Raw genomic sequence first — 27,295 nt, 5'->3', positions numbered from 1 at the left:
ATTTATTCAACGTAAGCTACAGCACAAGCAAAACTGATAAGTTTTGTGACAAGCAACAATAATAGGGCACATGCATGCCCATAAAAAAAAACAAAAAACACACATGGGAAAATACAGCTGCAGACTACCATTGTAGCCAAGTAAACCATATACAGTAATGGACATGTCACACCCTCTTTTCTATTAACAGTCTTTGAGATGTCCACACCAATGTGAGAGAACATGCCTAGTATTATGCCACCCTGTTCACACAGCTCCTGGGTGCCATATTTGCACATTTGTAGTTTATTCTTTTGTGTGTGTTCGCATTGCAGCTCCAACTCAATTATATGCCCATATCTGTGGCTATGCGTGCTGCTCTAGTAGCACACTTTCTCAATGGAACCCCTTTGCCAACATTATGAAATGGAAATGCATGTGACGATGCTACCAGTCATTGGGTGATGTACAGGTTAATGGAGGACAGTTCCTGACCCAGCATATCTTATTTGAAATATAATGTTTCTTTGTTGTCCGTAATTCCATTTTATAAGGACATTGTACTTTACTTAGATTGCGCCAGTAAAAACCCAACTGTATGGGTTCTGTATGTAAAAATAATGTGTAAAAAAGAACTTGTAACAATTGTAAGTCGCCCTGGATAAGGGCGTCTGCTAATAAATAAATATTAATAATAACAATAATAGGGCACATGCATGCCCCCATAAAAAATACTGTTGCACCGTCCAAAACAACAAAAACAATTATATCACAACCTCTTTGTAAGCGATTTTTTTTTTAATTGCTCTGGTGAAACATATATGACTCACAGGTTTTAAATGTTTTCTTTTTTTCTCACACTGCCCAACGCTGGCAGCATTATAGAGCAATTTGATATGCTGTTTTCTATGGTACGTACTGTAAATCTATACTGCCACCTATAGGTTGTTCCTGTAAACAAGATCATATGATTTCTTCACTAACCTGCATATCTTTAAATAAAAATAAATAAGGCGATCATATGGCTCCGTGTTCAGCGGGACAGTTTGGGATAATTTAGGCTTTTCAACTCACAACCCAGTGCAAAATAATTCGGCTGCTCGAAAAAGACGGAAGTAAGGGCTCCTTTCAGGGTTGTCTCATCTCTTGTATTAACAAGCCCATCCCCACTACAGTCATATTTAGACAAAGAAAGTCTGTCTGTATTTGTAGCTTTTATTTTCACAAACGTTAACAACTTACCCACAATACATTGCGCGGACTACACACCCCTTCTTGTAGTAAATGCAGCCACTGGAATGAAAGTTTGCTTTCAAGTCTTCTGCATAAAGTCGTTTATAATAAGGACAAGGGCACAGCAGAGTGCAGTGAAGTAAATGAAATGTAATGTCAAGTTTTAAATGACGGTAAGCCTCTCCAAGTTACATTTTTTTTTGCCATATAGTGTTGATAGTCTTTTCGTTAGCTAATCACTGCCAGAATGTCAGATGACGGTCATAAAATGATACAGCCATGTGCCTCAGTGAAGTAGCATGATAATCAAATTAGCCATGTGCAAATTTCAGACTGTCCCAAGCGCACTCGGGCAAGGACAACAGCTGAGATATCGACGCTAATCACTGAGAAAAAGGTTGGAGAATTCAACGACGAGAAGACCATAGCAGAAGAAGGTGTAAGGGAACCTATTACATTTTGACCTTAGTTATCCCAGTTGCATAACAAACAAGAAAGATAGCACAAAGGTTCTTTACCTTTTGGTAAATGTTGCTGCCAGTACGAAGTGCAACAAGTAGAACTCTCTTCAAAAGTACTGTAAAATGGCAAGGTATCTGAGCAAGTGAGCCCATGTTGAAAATATTTATAGGTGTGTTATCAGTATATCCGCATTTAATCATCTGTCCCAAAAATTGTTTATCAAGATGATACTCAGAAATTAAACAACTGCAAAATAAACAAGTATATAAATAAAGGTTTTAAAATGGTAGTAAAGTTTCAAATGCTTCTACAAATATATATTCATATAACCTTTTGATGTCAGACAAACTTGTTTTAGACCAATAACTTGATTTCCCATAGTTTACCATAGTACATTTGCACAGTCATTTTGAAGTTTAAACCATCCCTATGTATTTTCCATGTTTAATCGTGGTTTTTACCATGTGTGTCTGTTCTCTTACACGTTGCTGTGTAAGGGTTAAAAGTTATTTAACCTGGCAAACCAGTTTTCTGAAACCAAGCCCCATTTAATGTAAACCAGGTCATGTGACCAATCCCAGCGAAGCAGAGCTAATCTCATATCAGGTTAATCTGTCAGTCTGGAGCTTTATCACGGAAGGCACAGTTTACAAGTGGAGTGAAGAAAGGGTACACGTCACTTTGACACTAATTTTACATTCGTTTTTAAAGTGGAAACTGTTTTCATGAGTGTGACCCGCCTGTGCCATATTAAGGACCATCTTCAGTCAGAAAAAAAGGTACACATTTTTAATTCAGTCCTGTGATGTTAAAAATGTCCATTGTGATTTAAAAAAAAAAAAAAAACTACAATACTGGTTTCCTGTAAATTAAGCTCTTTTAATTTGGTCTGATTATTTGGTTATGGTTGCAGTGCCAGTTGATATATTTTCATCAACCCATGTTTCTTATTAAAGATCTTTTTACCTTTATTAAGTCTCGTTTTTGTTATACCGTAGCTGGAAACTATGACACAAGTACACAGAAGTCCCTTGACGACCCATGTGTTAAACACGGCCCGGGGAGCCCCTGCAGCTAACCTTGCCCTGAGTCTATACAGACTAGAGGGGCCTCCCAATCTACAGGAGTGGAGACCGCTGACCTGTGGGTAGGTCATTCACCTGCTGAATAGTAATCTTCAAAACATTGCAGTTCAACAGCTATTTCCAACCTATTTTTACTTTGAATTTGGTGACTGTATTGATTGATTTGTCTTAAATGACAAATAATAATACAGGAAACAGAGAAAATGACCATAGATTATTAATTTTTTTTTTTTTTCCTCTGCTAATTCCTGATATGGCAATGGAGATATGGAATGTGGACTATATTTTTATTTTAAAGAAAATATCATATATGCCTGCATACTTGAATGTTTGAATTTGTGTATTATCTGAGTTTATTGTTGTGTGCAATAGACAGAACTTCAACCCAGCAGTGACGCACTAAAGCAGGACTTTCGCATTTCTAATTCAGGGTCACCAATTCTGATGGCAGATGTCCAGATCTTGTTAGTCCTGAAACTTTCACCGCTGGGATGTATAAGATGCGATTTGAAACTGGAGATTACTGGAATAAACTTGGAGAGACTAGCTTCTACCCGTATGTAGAGGTAAACTCATTTTATTTTTTATTTTAATAGGCAAAACTGTGATGTTGTGTTTTGATTAAACACTACCAATGTACACTACCTTCTGTCATGTACTGTGACAGTTGAAAAAGGCAGAACTATTGGAGGTTCTTATTGTGTGACTGAAAATACTGGTACCATATTTAATGCATGATCCCTGAACTTGATAGCTTTTAATTGAAGGTGAGGTTATTAGGTACTGTATTGAAGTATGACATGTTCATACACAATGTTTAAAACTAGGCTGATGGTTAGGAAGACACCTTTTATAACATTGTTGTGTCTGTTTGTTGCAGATTGCTTTTAATATAATAGACCCCTCTCAGAAGTACCACATCCCTCTGCTCCTCAGCCAGTTCTCCTACAGCACATACAGAGGCAGTTAGTGCTAAACCCTGGACCTTGGGGTAACACATATCACAGGTGCTGGAGCAGAACTCGACCAGGGCAGAGGCCCTCTGAATTCAGACAGTATGGAATCTGCTGACTGACTAAGCTTTGCAGTCCGATTGGAAGATCTACTATTGGAACAGTGCTGCATTTCTGGCATTCTACTACAGTACAGTACACATTCATTACCTGACAGATTTTAATTGTAATAAAAATGCATGTGTTTGGCCCTGATCATTTATGTGGTCATTCTGAGTGTGTTTGTGTTTATTCAACTATTTTCTTTTATTTTTTTTGTAATTCATATTCATATGGCCCGTGAGGTGCTTCAGTAGCTCCACCATTTATTGCTCCTGTGTATTGCCAACAGTAGAAACAAATGTTATTGACACTTATTACCAGCAGGTGTCACCGCTCATTAACCTATTTTGAAAGTGCAAAGTCACATTTAGAAAGGAATAACATGCACTACTCCGAAAAAAAAGAAATTCAACAATGTTTAATCCTTTGAGGTACAAGGGACATATGTGTCCCACAAATAATTTAGTCTGGTGATCCAAATTGTCAGTTTCTTGTGATATATGAGACACTCTCAAATGTATTTTAAGAAGAACCTGTTTGAACAACAAGCGCTCAATTCCTTGTGTACCTGAAGGGGTTGCTGTTAGGGTTTTTTTTTATATATATATCCATTGAAAGGAATGATAACTTTAATTTTTTGTAGCTTTTAGTCTTTATATTATATACATTTGCATAACTCATATATACATCCGAAGCAGTGATACATAAAGTTATTAAACTTGTGTTGACAAAAAGGGCTTGAGATCATATAGATTGGTTTCGATTGGTTTTCCCTTGACTCCCTGCTTCAAGTTACCAGTATATTTCGGAAATCAATTAACTACGCCTAGAGGTGGGCCCTTCTGCTTCAATCTCAGTGTATTTGACGTTTCGCGTTAAAGAACTTCAAGTTTGATTTGTCTGTTTGTTGAGATACAACAATGGCTGATGAAGAATTGGAGATACTCAGGCGGCAACGACTGTCCGAGCTACAAGCTAAACATGGGGTAAGAAAAATAAAATACGCACCCATTTTTCCTTATATGGACACATTGAATCAATTCATACAACACTGAGTGGTGTGCACGGGGGCCTAAGGCAGCTAAACCACGCGTCATCATACACAGAACAGATATGTTATATATAATAAAACATTTCTTAGGCGATATTCTCATATATGTAATTAGGGGCATTTTATAGCACTTAATAATCACCTACGTTCCCTATTTATACCAATTACCAGGGACCGAAGAACCATTACATTAGATTACATGGAGGAACATAGAATGAATTACACGCTTGTGTCGGCTCGTTTACTGTTTTCAGTATGAAAATACACGTGTATATTACCGCACATAAAGTACACATGCATTTTATGTTTTGACACTGGAAAACAACTCAGTTTTCACAGACGTGTGCAAATAACGAGTCGTAGAGATGATAGTAGGCGACTGATGTGTATCTATTTGCTTACGTTTATCCCTCGAAACAAATAGGTTTTGTTAAATTTGACAGACCTTGTCTGTTTCAACACTGACACTTTAAGGCTGAAACGTACAGGATAAAAACTAGAAAAAAAAACAACACTCGGGGGGGATAACAAGCTTAGCAAGCTAAGCAACCTCTTCGGGATGTTATTGTCTCTGTTACAGCATCGTACAGCTGGATAAAGTGGGTAGGGCGGTGGGACAGCCAGCAAACCTCAGAACCTGTGTATTCACCATAGACACATGATGCCAAATGCACTGATTTCCATGGACATCCCTATATGATAGCATTATGTAAATTATGTACATTGGCCATATTATATCTTCATTTAACATATGTATGGGATTCCGGATGTTGGAACATAAGAAAGTTTACAAACGAGAGGAGGCCATTTGGCCCATCTTGCTTGTTTGGTTGTTAGTAGCTTATTGATCACAGAATCTCATCAAGCAGCTTCTTGAAGGAGCCCAGGGTGTCGGCTTCTACAACATTATTGGGGAATTGGTTCCAGACCCTCACAATTATCTGTGTAAAAAAAAAAAAAAAAGTGCCTCCTGTTTTCTGTTCTGAATGCCCCATTTTCTAATCGCCGTTTGTGACCCCTGGTCTTTGTTTCTTTTTTCAGGTAGATAAAGTCCCTTGGGTCGACTTGGTCAATACCTTTTAGAATTCTGAATGCTTGAATCAGATCACCTCGTAGTCTTCTTTGTTCAAGACGGAATAGATTCAATTCTTTAAGCCTGTCTGCATATGACATGCCTATTAAACCCGGAATAATTCTGGTCACTCTTCTTTGCACTCTTTCTAGAGCAGCAATATCCTTTTTGTAGCGAGGTGACCAGAACTGAACACAGCATTCTAGATGAGGTCTTACTAATACATTGTAAACCTTTAACATTACTTCCCTTGATTTAAATTCAACACTTTTCACTATATATCCAAGCATCTTGTTGGCCTTTTTTATAGCTTCCCCACATTGTCTAGATTAAGACACTTCATCTAGTCAACATAAACTCCTAGGTCTTTCATAGATTCCTTCTTCACTAGCTCCCATATGATATTTATAATGCACATTTGTATTGCCTGCGTGCAGTACCTTACACTTTTCTCTTAAATGTAATTTGCCATGCGTCTGCCCAGTTCTGAATGCTGTCTAGATCATTATTTTGAATGACCTTTGCTGCTGCAACAGTGTTTGCCACTCCTCCTATTTTTGTGTCCTCTGCAAATTTAACAAGTTTGCTTACTATACCAGAATCTAAGTCATTAATGTCGATTAGGAATAGCAGAGGACCTAATACTGATCCCTGTGGTACACCACTGGTTACCTCGCTCCATTTTGAGGTTTCTCTTCTAATCTTTTTTCTACATGTTAACCACTCCCTAATCCATGTGCATGCATTTCCTTGAATCCCTACTGCGTTCAGTTTGAGAATTAATCTTTTATGCAGGACTTTGTCAAAAGCTTTCTGGAAATCTAAATAAACCATGTCATATGCTTTGCAGTTATCCATTGTCGATGTTGCATCCTCAGAAAAATCAAGCAGGTTAGTTAGACATGATGTCCCTTTCCTAAAACAGTTACCATATAGGGCATTTTCCATTTTGGATCTTATTATAGTTTCCATAAGTTTACATATAATAGAAGTCAGGCTTATTGGTCTGTAGTTACCTGGTTTGCTTTTGTCTCCCTGTTTGTGGATCGGTATTACATTTGCAATTCTCCATTCTGTTGGTACACCCCCTGTGTCAAGAGACTGTTGCATGATCTTGGTTAGCGGTTTATAAATAACTTCTTTAATTTCTTTGAGTACTATTGGGAGGATCTCATCCGCCCCAGGGAATTTGTTTATTTTAAGAGCTCCTAGTCCCTTTAACACTTCTGCCTCTGTCATGCTAAAGTTATTTAAAACTGGATAGAAACAGGTCGACATGTGGGGCATGTTGTCCATATCCTCCTTTGTAAAAACTTGTGAAAAGTAATCATTTAATATATTTGCTATTTTTTTTTCTTCATCTATGATTTTGCCATTTGTATCTCTTAGACATTTAACCTCCTCTTTGAATGTTCTTGCTGTTTATAATATTGGAAAAACATTTTGGAATTGGTTTTAGCCCCCTTAGCAATGTTCATTTCTATCGCTCTCTCTTGGCCTTTCTAACTTCCTTTCTGACTTGCGTTTGAAGTTCCAAGTACTCTTTCTGTGTACTTTGTTTTTGGTACCTTTTAAATGCTCTGTAAAGTGTCTTTTTTCTGTGAATATTTTTTTTTTATTGATCTATTAAACCATTTTGGCAATTTTGTTTTAGATTTTGATTTGTCTACTTTTGGGATGTAATTGTTTTGCACCTCTAGTAACATTTAAAAAAAAAAAAAAAAAAAAAACAGCCATCCTTTTTCCATGGGTGTTTTCTCTATTTTACTCCAATCTACTTCTGTTAGTCACTGTTTCATACCTTTAATAGTTTGCTTTTCTAAAATTTGTAAACCTTAGCTTTAGTCATTACTTTTTGGGTTTTAAAAAGCACTTCAAATGAGGCCATGTTGTGGTCTGAGTTTGCCAGAGATTTTTGAGAGATATGTTTATAGTGTTATTACTATGCAGGGGTGGACAAATCACTACTGTGTGGTAGACCGATGGGCTACCAAAAGGTAAACTATGGTAGCCCACCACAAATTTTGGTAGCCCACATTTTTCAGTAGATAAACATTTCCATTTAATGCAACACACCATTAAAAAAATACAATACAATTGTAAGATGGTAAGGTTCAGAAAAGAAATCTGACATCACTTCTGAGATCCACTAATAAAACATGTTTTTTTTTTTTACCTTATATAACCAGATACTGCCAGAGTTTGCTAACAACCTAGTTTCTGTTAATATTTCAGCCAAACAATAACAAGCTAATAATAGTTTCCTTTATATAAAATGTAGGGAATTATGTTTGACCGCATCATTTGCATTATGTTCCCAGACTGTATCAGTCCTGGAGACTCCCAGTCTGGGTTTTTGATCCAACCAATATCTCATCATTAGTTTTAAAATTATTATGCACTTGTAGTAGTAGTGTTGTTTTTATTTTTCCTCATCTGTGCCATTTATAGAACCTGGCCCCACCTTTCACCATTAGCTAAACAATTTCGTACCGTTTACTGTTTACGAAAAATATCTATAAAACACATAAATATAAAAAGGATTCATTTCTTTTCTTTACCCTGTGCACTCACACTCACAGTATCCACTGTGCATTATCAGTAACTAAACTCTGCAAGTGTTACATCTTGAAAACAAATGCATTATTATTATACAATCAATATACAGTAGTACCATACAAATAAACTTGGTGGCCTAAACGTGTACACAGAGTATAAACATGAGCACGGCTTTCTGCTGACTTAAAACAACAATAGCGTCAGGGTATACATTTAAAATAGACAAATGCATTGCACACTTTATTGAGACATTACCAGCTAATTGTTCAGTTGGAAATAAAAAAAATAAAATAACGCATTTATTAACTTTCTACCTTGCTCAAGCTGCAGTGTCCCTGCTCCTCGGTGATAGCCACTGATTGGTTTATCTGTCATGTCACTGATCTTGCAAGCAACTAATGCGATTTAAAAAAAAAAAAAAATGGAATGGCATGAACCAATCACGATTGGATTCGCTAGTTACTATAGCTACCGCTTCACCTGAGTAGGCGTGTACTAAACGGGAAGTAAACTGAGCTGGTTTATCAGTCTGTCTGTACAAAGTAACCAAAGATCTTCGGTATAGAAGACCTTTGAAGTAACTGCTTAAGAAAAAAAAAAAAAATTTAGAAGCCCCACAGGCTTTGGAACATTACAGTTCGGTAGTCCGGAACCAGTTTTTGGTAGTCCTGGGCTCCCGGACTATCAATTTGTCCGCCATTGCTATGCAGGGGTGGCCAATTTCTAAAAAATACTTGTTGTCCAAGGGACAAAATGCTAGAAAAATCTACTTGTCCTTCTTAAAAATCTACTTGTCTTTCTTAAAAATACTTGCCCCCCTCCCTGTTGCACAAAACACACACAAAAAAGTAGACTATAACTTGTAGGATTTTGGTTTAATTTAACAGTGAACACAATCAATCAATTAGTGATTAACAGGGGCAGTTTGGAACACATTTGCTAGCACAGTTAAGTAACACACTGAGAGTACAACTATGAGCAATACTTGGGAGTTATTCAAATGTAAAAATAGCTTGTGCCTGTTTTTTTCACTCCTTTCTTTCTGTCTTTCTTTCTAAGCTGAATTCAACTTCTGTACAGGTGTTTTACTTTGTTGCATCACACAAAATGCACGCAATGTTTACAGTAGGCTCCATCAAATACTACAGACATAAAATATGTTTTTTTCTTTTGTTTATTTCTGATATTTATTTTACTTATAATTATAAAACAGATTGTTAGAATGCTGCATGCTGATTGATCCAAGCCATTACTCTATCAAGCACAATGTCACGATTAGGAACTACTTAGGAACAAAGGCAAATCACTGCATCTGTGCTAACCACGTATCACTGCGCCACCAAAATCAAAGAAAACACCTGTCAAAATACCTGATGTCATGGAAGATACTGAAGACAGCAAGGTGTCTTGTCAGTTTATATTAATTTGCACTACAAACCAGTTTTGCTATTTTAATCAAGATGCTGTTTTGGCATTTTATTTGCAGTACATACCAGTCATTTTCTGTAACTTCGGTTGAATATTGCTACACGCGATGTCTTAACCACCTGACTCGGCTTTCTTCACTCTCTCTTCTTACTACCGTGCACTCATCTTTACAGGTACAAAAAAAAATTAAATTAATACCACACAAATTGGGCTGTTAAATGCTTAAATGACTGGCTTTAAAAAAAAAATACAATTTGACTTAATTACCTAATAATTAATAATCTTTATCCCAACAAGGCATCTTAAACTTGTGCTGTTAGAGCCAATGGGAGTGAATTACCTAGCAAGTGTTACGTAGAATATGCAGGAAAGCAGCACCTCACAGATACACAACTAAGCAAGTTTTATTGATAGTTATTTAAAGTCAGAAAAATTAATTGAAACAGATATAGCAAGGTTTTTATAGTTATTTAAAGTCTTTATTAAAAAAATTTTACTTGACAACAACGCACCAAGAAGTGACACTATCCAGCACAACCCATGCATGCCCTCTCATGCCTTATTTGCTTAAGCATTTCATTTCTATTATTAAACATATTTGTCAATCTTTTAATGTTTTAAGTTTCACAAATCGATGGATTGTGCGTGTCCAATAAATAACTAATAGAGTAATATATTTATTTAATATAGCTTTTAAATATAAAAAATATATACATGTAAATATGCCAATCAGAAGTAATAGGGGTGGGATGTAAACACTTTTTTAAAATCTTTGTGTACTTCCGCAATTCAGTTTTCGGAAACTTGCATGGCTCTCTATAAATATACCCGGAGTGCCTTTCTAGCAACAGAGTGAACATAGGAAAAATAAATAAATAAAAACTACTTGTCTGATGGGCAAAGTATAATGGCAAAACTTGTTGTCCCAGGCGTCGGGCGATAAGAATTGGCCACCCCTGCTGTGGCCTAAAACATGTGTACATACCATCCCGTACTATTACTCACTCTTATAGAAGGCCCTTCATGTTCTAGTTTTTGTTCACACCAGGGCACAGAATGGCTCAAACTGTCCTGTTTCAGCTAATGTTCCAAATGGACAAGGTTTGAAATAGTGGATTGGGTTTTTGAATGATCCTTGAAAAGCTTTAGCATGTACAGTGAAATTATAGGTGAACTGTCAGCTTGGCTGCTACATGTGGCTTTGAAGTATAACACAGTTAAGCTATGTCAAAAGTGTACTATAAGATTTCAGGTAACACACCTACAACTGGGGCTGCAACAAAGGGTACATTTTGACCTTCGAAGGTTCGGAACACATTACAGAAGGAAGGTTCGAACTAAATTCTACCATAGCACTTCTCTTACACTGTTGTGCAGTAGATATTCAGTACATATTTTACTGAAGCACTACAACCGCTATAGGTACCCCCCAGTGCTTTGGATAATATGCCCTGCTATAGAGTTGCTACGTATAACAATTTGGTTGGATTTTAATACAACAACTTTTGTAATATGCATTATACAAATAAAAACATTGGAATTGTGCATGTGAGTGACATTTAATGTGTGATTTATGGTATTCACACACTGTCAAACGATTTCTGTTAACAGAAAAAAAAAAACACACACTGACTTGCTTTCATAGGTTTTGGATCACACCTTTATCAGTTATAGCTTTACCCTGTAGGTGGATTCCTGAAGGTGTGTACGTAGTGGCTATTTAAGGTCCAGATATGCTTATGAAAGTGCTGATTTCTGCTCCCTTGCTCTGTATTGCTGTAATCATGTATTGCTGTAAGACTGCAGAGTTATTTTGGCTGTTGATTAAGCCTCTATGTAAATGATTAGAGGTATACTGCAGTGATGCCTGCACCAGCATCAGCTAAGTTAACCTAAGAAAGTCCTAACTCTCTTCTTTCTTTTATGTAGGATTCACCGCGGGATCAGCAGTCTCAACAAGAGGCAAAACAGAGGTAATAGTATTGTTTTTAGTGTTTTTTTTTCAATCTATTTTTCAATCTGCTAATTCAATACAATGCACATGGGAAGTTCGGTATAATATTTACTGACACCTAGTGACAGCTTCCAGGTGCGTAAATTCCATGCTTGCACCTATAGTCAGTCATATCAGTGCTGATGTCACTGTAAACATCTGGAAAACAACTGTGCCGGTCTAACTAAGACTCATTGTGAGGGAAGCAGCTGCACTTGCTGACAGGAGTCAATTGAAGGTGTGCTAATTTACTATAGCAAGCCTGCTATTCTTGCTTACATCAGCATGAGAATTAATTAATTACTATTCAATCAGTTGTACACAGTATTTAATTTATTCTGTGGGTAGAAAATAGAACATAGTTTGTAGCTGACACATTTTATTTACAGAGATGCTGACATGAGAAACAATATTCTGGCTCAAGTTCTTGATCAGTCTGCCCGTGGTAGATGTAAGTATACTGTTTAATTGTTGTCTTTCTAGACATTTACAGTGCAAGCTACAGTTTTTCATTCCTTACCTTCAATATTACCACTACCACTGTGTTTTAAAGCAAAAAGTATTATCCCAGAAGTTATGTTCTAAAGGAATATAGCATCAAAAGCAGTTTTAATACCCCCTTCCTTTTTGGATGTTTATTGAGTAGTTCTGAGTACTGTTTGTCTTTCATTCTGTGTAACTCACCGCCATGTTGCTTGCAGTTTTTGTTCTGCCATGTGATATTGGAACTCTTCAACTCTGCTGGCTCCACCTGCTCTGTGCTGTAGCCAGTAGAGCTGGTCGAGTTCAAAGGTCACAAGACAAGAAGACTCAAACACACGTTTGTAACCCAGAGAGATGTGACTTGTCTTCACTCTTTATTTCAAATGTTTGTTTTTTTTCGGATTCCCTTCTAGTGAGTAACTTGGCACTGGTGAAGCCAGATAAAGCCAAAGCTGTGGAGAATTACCTCATACAGATGGCAAGAAGCGGACAGCTTGGAGGAAAAGTAAGGACCTGTCTTGCTTTGAACTTTACTTGCCATTCCACCCATTTACACCACTTCAGGGTGTATTCAATAAAGAAGAAGAAAGACTGCACCACCTATTTCCTAGTTTTGTGCCACTATTCAGCCAAACTTAAACTTTCATGCAGGAAAGCTAGTTTTGGACACATAATAAATTACTTTATATGGGGAAATAATTGCATCTTCATATGAGGTCGTCATGCATTTGAGTCTTCCATACGTCCCTGTGGCAAAGTGGGTTATAGTGCGCAGGTGTAAAGGTGATGCAGTGCTCCAAACAATGACAAACACAGTTCTGGTGATATGATGTGTTTTTTTATTTTTAATTTTTATTTTAATGGTCGAAACTGACCAACAGAAACTATAAAGAAGTACAGGTAGTATCCAATGCTTGGTACTGCTCTGTATAAATAATGCACGGGGCAGTCCCAAATAATAACACACAAAAATAGACACACACAGACAAAACATACACAGTCACCAGTCCTATAGTGAGTGCAGTATTGCCTGTGATGAATATACAATACAGTGTGATTTAGTGCAGTGTTGTTCCAGGTGGGTGCTGGCCTCTGGAGACAGCTCCAGAACGTGTTTAGCTGTCTAACAAACAAACAAGCAACAGTTTAGACAAACAAAACAAAACATTCCCGATACGATAATACGGGTCCTTCCAGTCTCAATACACATACCCAAAACAAAGTAACAGATTACGATTCTACGTCCCCTTTTATGCTGTCACACATGACCCCTTGGTAAACGAGTGCAACCGCCTCTCCAATCTGTGGCAGCCACATCGTTTCCCTTCCGGGTCAATGTGTTATTGCAGTGGAGTCTTGCCCCCTTCCTGGCTGGCCGACTTCCCTTGAACCCTGGGAAAGAACCCTGTCAGACCAGTCCATCCAGAGAACTGTTCTCGCTGCTTAGCGCCTTCACAGGTTGGGAGGGAGATTTACAACCAAGAATCATTGTATTTCTGTCACAGTCCCCTTAAGACGAAGTTATTATTTTTATTTTTATTTTAATCCATCCCAATATGAGGTTGCCATGCACGAAAGGGTTAAACATGGAACACTCCTGGAATGGGGAAAAAATGTACTATTATTATTTTTTTTTTTAAGATTTCAGAATCAGGGTTGATAGAAATCCTTGAAAAGGTCAGCCAGCAGACAGAGAAGAAGATGACAGTCAAGGTAAGAGTGAATGAAGTGCTCACTCAACACTTCCAGTGTCATGGAGATATTAATGGGGTTGATTTGCCAAACAAAAAAAAACAAGTACAATCGGAAATGGGTTCAAACAATACTTCACTTCAAATTTTACCTATCTGGACAATCAGTTCTCCAATTGTCATGCATCTTGATATTTTAGTAATGGAATATCAGATTGTGGCGATTTATAGGGGATTCTGTCCATACATCTGGCCATTTGTGTGTCACACTTAGATTGTTCATATATATGGAGAACTGCTACATCATTTGTCATGAAACTTGGTGATAGCATTATTTAGTTTTTATGGTTGAGAGAGTACGATTCTGGCGATTTTTATATGCAGTGTCTGTCCTTGCATCCTTATTAATTCTAATTCTGTACATACTGTTATATGTCCTAGTCAACAATTTGTTCAGGCGGGGGATGTATGTTACTGTATGTTGTTGAAAAAAGCATCAGTTTCAAATCATATGCAAAAGTCTAATGCATTAGCACATTTTAAACTACACTATTAGTGTAAGCATTTTATATATTGCAGCTTGCAGATCTCAATCTGATTTCTTTTGAAGTGAATTCCCAAGGCTACAACTGGTGCTACAGTAATAAGTGTTTTGATTTCGTTTTTCTCTTTTCAGTTTAACAGACGAAGAGTTCTGGATTCTGACGAGGAGGGTGATGATTAAAGTTACGTTTGGTAACTGGTCAGGCAGACAGTTGAAAGATGTAAGAGAAGGCTGGTGGATGACTGAAGCGCTTGTATTCTGTTGACAATTCTGCATGCGGAGTGTACTCCAGGGGACAGTGGCCCTGTCCTTTTCCTCGGATTTGGAACTCTGTTAATTTTCCTTTTCATGATGATTGATCTTTTGCCATAAATAAAATGCAATATTTGTTGATGCTGCAGCTACGTTTTTAGAGACTGCTAAATAAATATTGCAGCCAATTTTATAAGTCCCTTTGTTGTTTTTATACTGAATTACAATGAAGGATGCACTGCACTGGATTCTTCAACCCAAGCTGACTGCAAGATATCAGGTGTGTGTGTTTATGAACAGTTATCTGAATATTCAGGTGATTTTTGCCTTAAACTGGGAAATACAAAAGGGGGTTATACAGTACTTCCTAGGGTGAGAAAACAGCATTACAGAATGTGTTCTTGGGCTACTGGACAGGTTGCAGAGGCTGTAGTGTACACATGACAATACTCACTTGACAACACTAAACAACCTGATAGAACTACAGCAACCGAACTTAGAACATATACCTAGAGGACTTCAAATCAATTGTGAATAAACTTTAGGACATTCCTTAATGTGAGTAGCAGAATCTGGGGATACGAAAAAGGTGCTTGTCAGTCTTTTCCCATGTAGACGTACATTTTTACTTGTATCTGCAGCTATACTTGCCACAAGCCATTGAGAGTCTAGGGATAAATGGGTGAGAAGAAAAATTAGGGCCGCCAGTGGATTTTCTTTTTTTAAACCTCTGCTCTAAATCGTTTGCTTCCCCCCCACCACCACTCTTAAAAACACTCCCAACACACTTTGAACGAGAGATGGAATAACATGGATGTTCTAGTCAGGATTGAGGGGTGGCTGTCCTGGCATTAAGTGCCATTGTCCCTCACCTATCATGAGCATCGGCTTTCAAACTGGGAGCATGTGCAGATATGTGGACACAAGATGGCGCTCAAGGGCTGATGTTGGGATATTAAATTGCTGTCGATATTCAAGTTCTGGGCAGGAGGCTTTGTGTCTTTATCCTTGTGACTAGCAATAGTTTTGTGTCACTAGCAGCTAATGAAACTGATCTGTCCTATTGCTGGTTTCATTAACAGCAGTAACAAACAGTTTCATAAATAGCAAAGTTTATTTTATTTATAAAACAGACTTTGAAACAACTAATGAGCTAATGCTTTGTGAATGGAGCCCAAAGTATTCAGGTGGTTGTTCTAATTGGTTAGTTTATCTGTTTGTTTATCAGTATTGAGTTTTTTTTTCCGAAGGGAGCTAGGGCATGTTAAATTTGTTGAAGCTGAAAAATGTTTCATCCTACAATTTTCAAAACAGATTAGTGCTTTGGTCAGCATGATACATATACTGTACAGATGCTGGTGCTGGAGTGTGCAAAACTATCAGGGTATCACATGGATGGTTTAAATAGCACATTAATCCAGGAGTTATGTACTGAAATAATACCAGGTGTTTCATATTGCTATTTGGTTACGTGGCCTTGCAGCATTCACTGATTTGCATTCTAAAGCACCAAATTAAGACCACAATTATATACAGTACAGTACAACTATGTAAAAAAGTGCTTCCTATAGTACCTTCTGTTCTAAACATACTCCTGCTTCAATATGGCCCCCTCATCCTACTCTACTTCTTCACAGCCATGGTTACAGTTTTAAACAATTGCAAAAGGATACAAAAGTGAAATGATCATTGTTACATTTTCATTTAATTTAATTATATCAATTTTAATACATTTGGTACAAATGAAATAAGGCACATTCACTGCATTAGAAGAATTTGTTTCCCCCAAAAGAAAAAAAAGACAAATAATAAAACGCAGAAGTGTAATAAAAAATAAGTGCGTTAATATAAATCTACTTTTTATTATTTCTTTTTTATAGAGAGAATCAAATTAAGCTGATGGTAAGTATTTTTCATAATGAATGGGTGGGGACACTAAAAACAAAATCAAACTGCAGCTTTTAATACAGTAATCCAAATCTATAATTTGCTGAATACTGAAATGCAGTATGATTTTTGTTTTTAACTATTTTATACTCCTGATTCTATGCGACATATGCATCCACAATGTTCTAGAATTCACATCCTAGCCTTGTATTTAATGTATTGTTTGCAGTTGAATGGTTTGTTATAGACCAGTTTGATTAATTACATTTGCAGGTCATAAAACTTGAGAGTAAGAGCTTTTTTTATTTTTAATTTTTTAAAAATAATTTCTCTTTATTTTTAATCTGTGCGATTCCACAGAGTAGCCTCTAAAACTGGAGATGCAACAAAATAGATTGGGTGATTATGTTAATGCTTATAGATGAACATTTTTTAATATGCCACATGAAAAGAAACAGGAATTTCTATAATGTGCTTTTGTTTAAGGATAAGATAGAATTGTAATAATTGGGAGGAAAAAAAGGAAAACTGCTTTGTATTTTCTACTTGAACCTACATTTTAGCTCAATAAATTCAACAAATGGCTTTCTTTTTTTTCTCTTTTACATAGTGGTACCAAATCCTATTGCTGGTACGGGAAGCAATGGCCAGAAGATGATCATGATCCCACACTAGGAATATGCACGTCCCATTTCTGAGGCTTCATATTCAGACGAAAAAGAGCTTGGAGTTGTACACAATTTATATTTCACCAGTTTCTATAAAAATGCTATTTAAATATATTTTTATTATTCCAGAACTTGTTTAGCCAAACAACTTCTTTATACACATACAGCCATACTGACTATATGAGTTGTTTTTGATAAATGAAATACAATGTAGCATTCATCCTAACCTTTTCAAGACTGTTTTTAAATTAATATCAAACTTTAGTAATGCTACACATCAGTCATTAGGGCAAGCACCTGGTTGGTTAATGACAGGAATAAAGTATTTAAAAGAGGTGGGGATACGCGCCAGGTGAAACGACCAAGGATGTGAAAGACTAGCTGAAAAGGCCTCCCTTTAACCTAGTATATATTGCCAGATATTTTTTTTAATGAAAATACATGCTTCCAGAACACAAGTTTCTTTCACAACTGATGCGACGTGGAGAACTGTATTGTACAACATTCATTTATGGAATTATTGTGTTGGCTACAGCCACTTTAAGCATTGTGATTAGGCCCATGAAATGGATACTAAATTACCTATTGAAAATGCACTCTCTAGACCTTGACTTTAAAAGGTAGTTTGCTTGCTGGGTCAAATGCAGTGGAGTTCCTGTTGTTTAGTGGCCTGTCCCTTGGAGATCTACTGCCTGCTCTGTATTACAGTCTTGCTGAGAGGCAAGGCTCGTAAGGGACGAGAAGGATTGCTCCTCACTAGAGTCTTCTTCAGAAAAGCTCCCTGGCTCGCTTTTCAGAGTTAGTTCTTTCATTTCCCGTGGCATTATTTCAGCACAGTTCATTCTCTGGTTTGTATTGTGTGTGCGGTCGCATGTGCTTGCGTGCCCGTTGACTTTATTTGGAGAGTCAAAGAAGTCTTCTGGCTCCACACAGTATGCCCCTGCGCTGTCAGGCATGTGCTCCTCGGTGGCTGTGTGGCTGCGACTCCGAGCGCTGACAACCTTAGTGTTTCGTGTCGCTTCCCCTTCGGTTTCAGTGGTTGCTGTAAAAAGTCGATCTATAGTCTCGGCATGTCTCAGCTTCGTTTTGTCAGACTTCTTTATTGCTAACTATAACAGAAAAAGTAGCCATGGTGAATGCAAAGACATACAATGAACATAAAATGAAACAATCATCATTTTTTACTTAGATTCCCATTGCATAGCAGCTTGACCATTCCTGGTTTTACTGTAAGCTGGATGACTCAGTCTGTGACTAAACTGATCATAAAGCCTAGTAGAACATGACACTATACTTGTCTAAAATAGGCGTCAAGGAGATTAATGAATTGTAAAAAGTACATTTGATGCAAAATAAGTATGGTCGGCAACATACATATTCACTGCATCTTTACATACAAAAATAAAATTCAAGCTATCAGTATGATGAAAAGGTATATTACTGTGATCTATGTCCACAGTATGTACATGTGGAAAACGTGCTGTATGTGTCTCCCTATAAAAGATTCTTATGCTGTGAATAACTAGTGCTAACAAGTTTCCCCACAATATAGTTGCAAATCAATATGTAAGTGTGACTTTGTGGTGCTTCCACTCAGTTCCACCTAGTCAACCTATATTGGTGGTAAACTGATAATATTTGGGGCAAAATTGCACTTGTTGGCTGGTTTGCTCATTACAATACTGTACTTTGAACATATTTTAATATGGGACGGTTTGAGTGTGTTCAGTTCAGTCAGGTGTCTACTGTTAAAAAGTACATTTGGAACATGTGGAATAGGTTAATAAAACATCTAAATACTGCTAGTGTTAATGGAGATAATTAAAATAGGACACCTCTATGTATCATTATATGGGTTATTAAAATTATATGGGTTATTAAAAAGGAATCTCAAATGTATTCTTGTCTCCAATAATCTGTAAAATACCAGGATGGCTACTATTGTAAGGATTCCCACAACACTGGTATTCAGATCTGCCACCGTATGTCAGTTGAACTAGATTTCTCCCAATTGGATGAGCGGTTCTCATTATCCAAAAGCATGACAAAATGTAAGCATGCCTCTATTGTTTTGAGGTAGTTATGAATCCCAGTGAGGAATATGAATTTGGAGGACAACCCCGAACTGGCTTAAATACAAGACAAATCCACCCTACCTGATGAAGCAGAGCGTTGTCAAAGCTGGGAACACGTTTGTCACGTGGTTTCCTTAAATGGTGTGTTCTGAAATGAAAGGAGGTAATATGATCAAAATCAGTAAGAAACACACACTCACAGCTGCAGGTAGCTGGTGTCAAACTGTAAATACGTTCTGTATACTAAGCCGTGTACATGACTATACATCCCATTTGGTTTTAAAACAAAGCACGCCACAACACACTTTGAAGCCATAATGTACTGTATAACCATCTACTGTGTAAGTAGCAGGTTTCAAGGGAGAAAGACAGCTAGAGTTAAAACTATTAAGAAATACTTAAAGCTACTCAATTGAAGACAATGAGAAAGACTTCTAATCGAAATGTTTGTCATTGAATTTAATGTGTTTCTTTGAGCACTACTGTGTCTTTAATTATGGGTGATAAAACTGTTAAGACAAATACTTCTAAACAGTTTAACCTCAATATATACTGATGCACAAAAGAAATGCTCAGGTCTAATGGATTTCATCAAATATCAAACAAAATCACAGAAAATGTGAACAAAAATACAGATTAAAGAATCATGACAGGTTTTCAGCATGAAACATGACACACTGTCAAAATGAAATCATTACAAAGTTAGTATCGGGTATGACCTCCCCGAGCATTAACACAATTCTGGCAGCGTTGACCTATAGACCAGATCAGCCTCTGGATAGACTGCTGTGGGATGTTCTGACACTGTTCCTGTGCAGCTGCTGCCAGCTGGTGAAGTTTGGTTGGTTGCGGTGCTCCTGTAGACGGCTCTGGTGATTTGGTCACACAGATGCCGATAGCAACCAGACGATCTTCATTACTCAAGCAGGACATGGTTGTATCTTTCGCTGTTCTTGCATTAATTAAAATCATGTCTCTTCGAACGGCTATTTATACAGATTCTTAAATAAACTAATTTTTACAATTTTAACTCAACTCAAAATACCAAACACTGGGCATGTGGCGTTTTTATGAAATCACATGACTTAAGCTCAGTATTTTGTTATCCCAAGGAACAATACTACTCAAACAATCAACAAACCGATCTGCTCACTATTTAAAATGTATATAACATTATATATGTGCCCAATGAGCTATTGGTACCTTTTGGGCATGTACACAAACTGAGGCAAAGACTGACTGGTTTCTAATACAGTAGAAAGCAAAGCAGACTGAGCTGTGGTAACCAAGGAGGCTGTGTGGTCCAATGGTTAAAGAAACAGGCTTTTAACTAGGAGGTCCCCACCTCAGCCACTGACTCATTGTGTGACCCTGAGCAAGTCACTTAACCTCCATGTGCTCCGTCTTTCGGGTGAGACGTAGTTGTAAGTGACTCTGCAGCTGATGCATAGTTCACACACCCTAGTCTCTGTAAATTGCCTTGGATAAAGGCGTCTGCTAAATAAACAAATAATAATTATAATAATAACCAAGAAACTGGACCGTAGTATTAAATTGAACTTCATTGTGGCATATGTTACCACTCTTTACAACGTCTTCTTTTTCCCTATATCTTGAATGTTGTGACCGCAGTTCCTCATTTTGGGTGGCACTACAGAATTTAAGAACTATAATCTACAAACTGTAGCAAGTCTATATGAAATGTCTGTTAAATGTATCACATACGCATTGATCTGTAAATACTGTAGATTACCCATTAATTGTCTGGACAAGTCTTCTGCTGGGGTCGTCAAGTGTTTTAAGTTGCTTCCCAGAAGCTGGAGCTGAAACATACAAAGGAACTTGAATACATGAGATTTGCACTGTGAAAAATATGTTCTAACCCAACAGTGTTCAGCTATTATATTGAGTCTACAGTTAAAGTAATTGTAGCAACAATTTGATTTCACGACCATTATTTAAATCGGTCTCAAATGTGCAGTTTTGAAAGAAACACGTGTTGTAGCAAATTTTCATTTTAAAAAGGATATTTGGTACTATTTTGCTTAAAGACACATCTCAGTTTCTAGCCTTATTCTTGGGTTATCTGTGTGCACATGTGCTTCCTGGGTCACTTCAGCTCAGTAGTGTCTTTTGGGTGAAAGCATGTTGCTGGCTGAAAGCATGCCAGTCAATATGGGAAGCAGATGATTGGCAAATGACAATAAAGAAGCTATGAAGAGCTGGGAACAATTTCACCCTCCAGGTGAAATGACAGAGCAAGTGCAATTTTGTTTACGACTGTAAGCCGCCCTGGATAAGGGAGTCTGCTAAGAAATAAATAATAATAATAATAATAATAATAATAATAATAATAATAATAATAATAATAACTGAAAGCATGGCTTGCAAACAGAGATAGTACCATATATCATAGTACAGTGGCTCTCAAAAGTATTCACCCCCCTTGGACTTTTCCACATTTTATTGGAATCAAAATGGATTTAATTAGGAGTTTTTGCCGCTGATCAACACAAAAAAGTCCATTATGTCAAAGTGAAAAATAAAATCTACAAATTGTTCTGAATTAATTACAAATATAAAACAGAAAATAATTGATTGCATAAGTATTCACCCCCTTTGCTATGACACACCTAAATAAGCTCTGGTGCAACCAATTGTCTTTAGAAGTCACATAATAAGTTGAATGGAGTCCACCTGTGTGCAATTAAGGTGTTTCACATGATTTCAGGTTAAATACACCAGTCTCTGGGAGGTCTGGGAGGTAGTTTGTAATAATATACTATAATGTACCTTGTTATTAATCCACTATATTATTGTTTGATGATGGTAGATGGAGTCATTATAATCTAGTTCTTTGATAGAAACTGCTGCCCATCATTGTGGGGGCCTCTTTTCTCATCAAGATTTAAGGGCTATGAAAGAAAGGAGGGGGCCTTCTTGCATTCCACTCTAGTACAGCTGCAAGTCTTATGGATTTGGAATTTAAGGTTTATGGAATTAATGGTTTAGCACAGATTAAAATATATATCTTGAAATAATGTGCAAAAATTATGGCATAACAGACATTGATAGGTCATATATCTGAAAAAAGTGTTAGTAATAATGTTTCACATTAATCACAGGCACTAGCCTTGGAAAGAAACAAGGGACTGTGGAAAAACTGCTTGCAGAATCAGACTTTCAGAGTCAGATACAGGTCAGAGCCTGGTATAGGGCGTCTGCTAAGAAATAAATAATTGTAATGAAAATTATTACCACTTAAACTTGATGAAACTAATTAACTTGAATATTGTATGAGGCAATCTTTTGCCAAATACTCTGTTAGACATTAGTATATAGAATCAAAACTGACTCATTAAAAACATCTTGAAACACAATATGAGGTTAAGAGAAACACATACTTTTAATTTAGCAAAATATAATCAATTAGAGATGATGTCACATATTAAAAACATCTCTCATATATAACACATATAAAAAATAGAGTTTGCATGCACATATAACAGTAGTGTTTTTTATATTACATTATAAACCAAGATCTTGTGAACCTTAATTCACCTAACTTTTCAGATAAAGGAGGGGCTCGGAGGAAGCAAGGGATGAGATCACAGGTTCGGAGTTGAACAAATATGAAGTCTTGAATTTATTGGTACATGACTCCACTTAATTCGGAAAAGTTGGCCAGATCTTTTGAAAACTATTATTTGTAAAAAAAAAAAAAAAAAGAACTGTCTAAACAGATTAATGATTGGATTTAATTGAGGCTTCACATGCATTTCAATGAGGAGAAAAACCTATATAACTCCTAAGTAATCATAATGGAGTACCGCACTCACACCTGGCAGGGTAAGGTGGTCCATCCTCTGCAGACACAATTAAGCTGATTGAACTTTGTTTCATTTGCTTGGTGAAGACAGTTCTTTTCTTTTACGCTTCACTTCTCTTGTATTGGAGGGTAAGCATTTTTTTTCAAATTATTTTGATCTCACATGTATTGAATGCATTTCTATAAGGGATTTACACTATGTTTTAGAATTAAGAGAGTATTCTGTTGAATGTGCTGAAATATAGCATTGGGTGCTTTAGGTGATGTGTTCTTGGCCTGCCTGCAGGCCTTGCAAATACATATAAATGTATTGATGTGTTAACGTTGATATCTGTTAAGACACTGAACTGCCCAGTGTCTATCAGCTGGGGATTTGATGTAGACTGTAACTATTCAATCCAATATTTAACCGTTAATAAACCGAATGAGTACTAATTATACTCTGATTCGTAAAACTTTAAATACATGAGTCTGTGTGAATTTCTTGATTACTAAAAGTCATCTGGATATATTGCGGGTCCAGTGCATGAACAAAAACCACTAGGAGTAATAACATCTCTGTCCTCCCAACGTCTCCCCTGAGTTAAGAGTGTGTGCTGAGCAAATAAAAAGAGTATGTATGAAATCAGAATTCTGACACCGGAATAAGGTTCTTCAAAAGCACCGATCAGGGGTAGGATATAAGAACATTTCCAAGGCATTGAATATCCCCCGAGGCACAGTAAAGTTCATTATTAAGAAATGGAGAGAATATGGCACAACTGTGAATCTGTCTAGAACAGGCCATCCTCAAAAACTGAGTATCCGGGCGAGAAGGGCACTAGTCAGGGAGGCCACCAAGAGGCCTATGGCAACTCTAAAGGAGTTACAGTCTTCCTCGGCTGAGCTGGGAGACACTGTGCATACGGCAACAATAGACCAGGTGCTTCACAAAACTGGCCTTTATGGGAGAGTGGCAAAAAGAAAACCATTGTTGAAAAAAACTTACATCAAATCTCGGCTAGAGTTTGCCAGAAGGCATGTGGGAGACTCTGAGACCAAGTGGAAGAAGATTCTATGGTCTGATGAGACCAAAACAGAGCTTTTTGGCCTCAACACTAAGCGCTATGTTTGGCGCAAGCCTAATACCGCACATCATCCTGAGAACACCATCCCTACCGTGAAGCATGGTGGTGGCAGCATCATGCTATGGGGATGCTTCTCTGCATCAGGGCATGGAAAGCTTGTGAAGATAGAGGGCAAAATGGATGCAGCAAAGTGCAGAGAAATCCTGGAGGAAAACCTGCTGAAGTCTGCAAGAGACCTGGGACTTGGGAGAAGATTTGAATTTGGATTGTGCAATGATGCAGGAAACACTGCATTGTTTGTAATCAAATGTGACTGCGCCACTGCATTGTGCAGGTATGTTTTTTTTGTGTTCTCGGTTAGTGAAAATGTGTTTCAATAAAGTAATGCACATTCATTAAATACATACTGAGTAGTACAGCAGTGTTATTGTGCGATATGCCTGTAGAGGGAGTGGGATTCCAGCACGGGGAGGAGGAGATGGAGGAGAGGAGGGGGGGGGGGGGGGGGGGTTGCAGAGCTTTGCATCTCCACTTAATGAAAAACTGTGAGATTTGCATTGCAACAGAAAATAAGTAAGCCACAAATGCTTAAATGCAGTAGTAGTCCTGACAGTAAAATACTGTACTGTAATGTCATTTTAATTCAAAGGCCATTACAAGTAACACTGCATGGCAGTTAAACTAGGCACCCTCACAAGACAATCGCTTCTCAAGTATACTGTAGTAAAATAGGATTCTGTAGCCTTGAGTAAACATAATCGTGATCATATAACAAGTTGCTTACCCACTAGTACTTGTTTTGATGTATTGTCTGCAGTGATTGAGCACTATTGACATTTGTATACTGTATTTAAACTGCTGACGCGCAGAGGCACTTTTGCTAACTGTAAAGTGACGGGCCGAGGGCCGTGTAAATGATCAGGCTGGAGTCTTGAGTTACAGTTTTCTTACAGTGCAGTGGGGAAACAACTGCTAATAAATCAAACAAACAAAATAAACCTAGTTTTCAGTTTGAGCACTAAACAATACTTTGTGTGGTCCCTGCATACATGCGGGAACTCATGACATCTAGTGGTCAACCCATTATACTGCAGGGAACAAAGCTTTCATTCTCAAACTGCAGCACTTCACAGTAATCGTATCGGTCTGCTTTTAAGAATCAACCGCTTATAAGAAGCAAATCATCCGGGACGGCTGTGATTCTTATAAACGGAGTGTACTGTATCATAGTACCATATATCATTGTGTGTATATATATATATATTTTTTTTTTTTAAATACATGTTTCGTTCAAAACTGGACATTTGAGAATGATGTAATGAATAGAAGTAAACAACATGTAAGTTATTAATTATTTTGTTATCAACAGTCACTTAAGGTTTGTCAAGCAGCTCCACAGAAGAGATTTAAAATCTGTGTTTTATGTCCATTTTTTAAACAAAACATGAAGAGTAATAATACCCCCTGTTAAATTATTTCAAAGTGTGTTGTTTTTGCATAATGTCATTCCCTGAATGCTACGGATTAACATGACTGAGAAATAAAAACATTACAGACATAGACACTGTAGGAGAGAACATTTCACAATACAGACTCCTTTTTAGATTCCTTACATTTTTTACTTGTGCACATTGTTTTGAAGTTGTAAACACAAAGAATGACACACAACCCTTGGAAAAAAACAGCCAGATTGTTCATGATCCAAAATAAACTGCACCCGTAAACACTACGCTACATTTTCTTATCCACAATTAACCCGATAAGTGCTGTAGTCAATAAAGTAAAAAGAAGCACCCCTTGAAAATTAGGCTTCTGTCTCAATGGTTTAAATACATCATAAAGAAATCATCATGAGGGAACAGCCATCACTTACATTTCCGTAGTTCTCCAGATATTTCTTTTGCAGGTGTTTTGAGTGTCGGTGTGCCAACAGCTCCTGTGCACCGCGGGGCTTTCTGCAGAATCCTCAGAATCTCAGTGTTCTACAGGGAATACAAAGCAACAATGAGAAAAGCAATAAAAAAACTGTCAAAATGTAGAGCTACATAAATTTTAACTGTATATTGTAAATGTAATACTATGGACGAAATAACAAAACAATGCAATTTTATTTTAAAAAGAAATACATTCATTTAATTAAAATTAGCTTCACAATTAATATATGGAATTATCAAGCAGTTTTCTGGTTCCTGAGGGAATATTTACACACAGCCAGCATTAGTAAACCCCAAGGTCATTATTCCTGAGGATACCAGGGGATGCTGCTTGTTTATTTAATGAATGCAACACTTTGGATATCCAGGTTTAAAGTTCCTTTTATCTGTGCGGTTGTAAAAGGACACATGTTGAAGGAGGTGGGTATGTGCTTGAACTGAATCATGGCACATAACTGGTGTCTAATTCAGCTGTGATGGAAGTTGCATCCAGGACAGTAGTTTCACCAGTTTCCAGTCAATTCTGCAGCCATCTTGGACCTCCAGTCGTTACCCACTGAACACAGGAGCCTCTTTACATGCAGTACAAAGTGCTGCTTCTCGTGTGAAGCCTGTCATTGTCACTTAAGGGCTGCCGCTAGACAGGTCATTTACAGTTCCTGTGTGCAGTTTTAGAAAGGACAGGCCCTGCTCAGTCATGTAAGCAAAACCCTGCCTAAAGCAGCCAGAAATGTTCAGTCCAATGCTATACATACAGTTTTATATACAAAAAAAAAACGATCTGTGATATAATTTATAGTGTCATGGAGAACCTTCACCTCAGAAAGCATGCAGCTCAACAGTTGCAATTCCCCTACAAGAACAATGTCATTACTTTATGGAAAGAATAAAGAAAGCCCCCTCATGTCACTTCATTTTGTCAGCTCCCCCACCCTCCCCACACACAAT

At 37.3% G+C, this 27,295-nt stretch overlaps 3 protein-coding genes across 10 annotated transcripts in view; 2 read left to right on the top strand and 1 right to left on the bottom strand.

The window, feature by feature from the left end:
- Positions 1-1,231: 1,231 nt before the first annotated feature.
- On the top strand, positions 1,232-3,967 carry LOC117424764 (5-hydroxyisourate hydrolase-like). Of its 5 annotated transcripts, none has more exons than XM_034041458.3 (6): positions 1,232-1,385; positions 1,545-1,651; positions 2,386-2,453; positions 2,673-2,821; positions 3,190-3,325; positions 3,640-3,967. In XM_034041458.3, exons 3-6 carry the CDS (start codon positions 2,400-2,402, stop codon positions 3,727-3,729), a joined length of 429 nt encoding a protein of 142 aa, XP_033897349.1. In that variant the 5' UTR covers positions 1,232-1,385; positions 1,545-1,651; positions 2,386-2,399; the 3' UTR covers positions 3,730-3,967. The 5 variants fall into 5 exon arrangements, with proteins under 5 accessions (XP_033897349.1, XP_033897352.1, XP_033897351.1 ...); XM_058992590.1 differs by having other exon boundaries at positions 1,238-1,385; positions 1,528-1,651; XM_034041461.3 differs by lacking the exon at positions 2,386-2,453.
- Positions 3,968-4,626: 659 nt separating this feature from the next.
- On the top strand, positions 4,627-15,075 carry LOC117424333 (programmed cell death protein 5-like). Its single transcript, XM_034040570.3, has 6 exons — positions 4,627-4,800; positions 11,854-11,897; positions 12,307-12,368; positions 12,814-12,905; positions 14,042-14,113; positions 14,768-15,075. The coding sequence occupies exons 1-6, from the start codon at positions 4,735-4,737 to the stop codon at positions 14,813-14,815; spliced, it is 384 nt and encodes a 127-aa protein (XP_033896461.1). The 5' UTR covers positions 4,627-4,734; the 3' UTR covers positions 14,816-15,075.
- Positions 15,076-17,854: 2,779 nt separating this feature from the next.
- LOC117424332 (ankyrin repeat domain-containing protein 27-like) overlaps positions 17,855-27,295 on the bottom strand; it is a 55,206-nt gene continuing 45,765 nt past the window's right edge. For all 4 annotated transcript variants that reach the window (XM_058992586.1, XM_058992585.1, XM_034928307.2 and 1 more), the window contains 4 exons: positions 26,287-26,395; positions 21,271-21,340; positions 19,599-19,665; positions 17,855-18,551 (listed from right to left, as the gene is read on the bottom strand). In XM_058992586.1, the coding sequence (XP_058848569.1) occupies positions 18,105-18,551; positions 19,599-19,665; positions 21,271-21,340; positions 26,287-26,395 (693 nt within the window). In that variant the 3' untranslated portion in view covers positions 17,855-18,104. The remainder of the gene's footprint in view (positions 18,552-19,598; positions 19,666-21,270; positions 21,341-26,286; positions 26,396-27,295) is intronic.

Source organism: Acipenser ruthenus, chromosome 19 (assembly GCF_902713425.1).
Source record: "Acipenser ruthenus chromosome 19, fAciRut3.2 maternal haplotype, whole genome shotgun sequence".
Lineage (NCBI taxonomy): Eukaryota > Metazoa > Chordata > Actinopteri > Acipenseriformes > Acipenseridae > Acipenser > Acipenser ruthenus.
The sequence above is the reverse complement of the archived record's forward strand: the minus strand, read 5'-3'. Positions and strand labels throughout refer to the sequence as shown.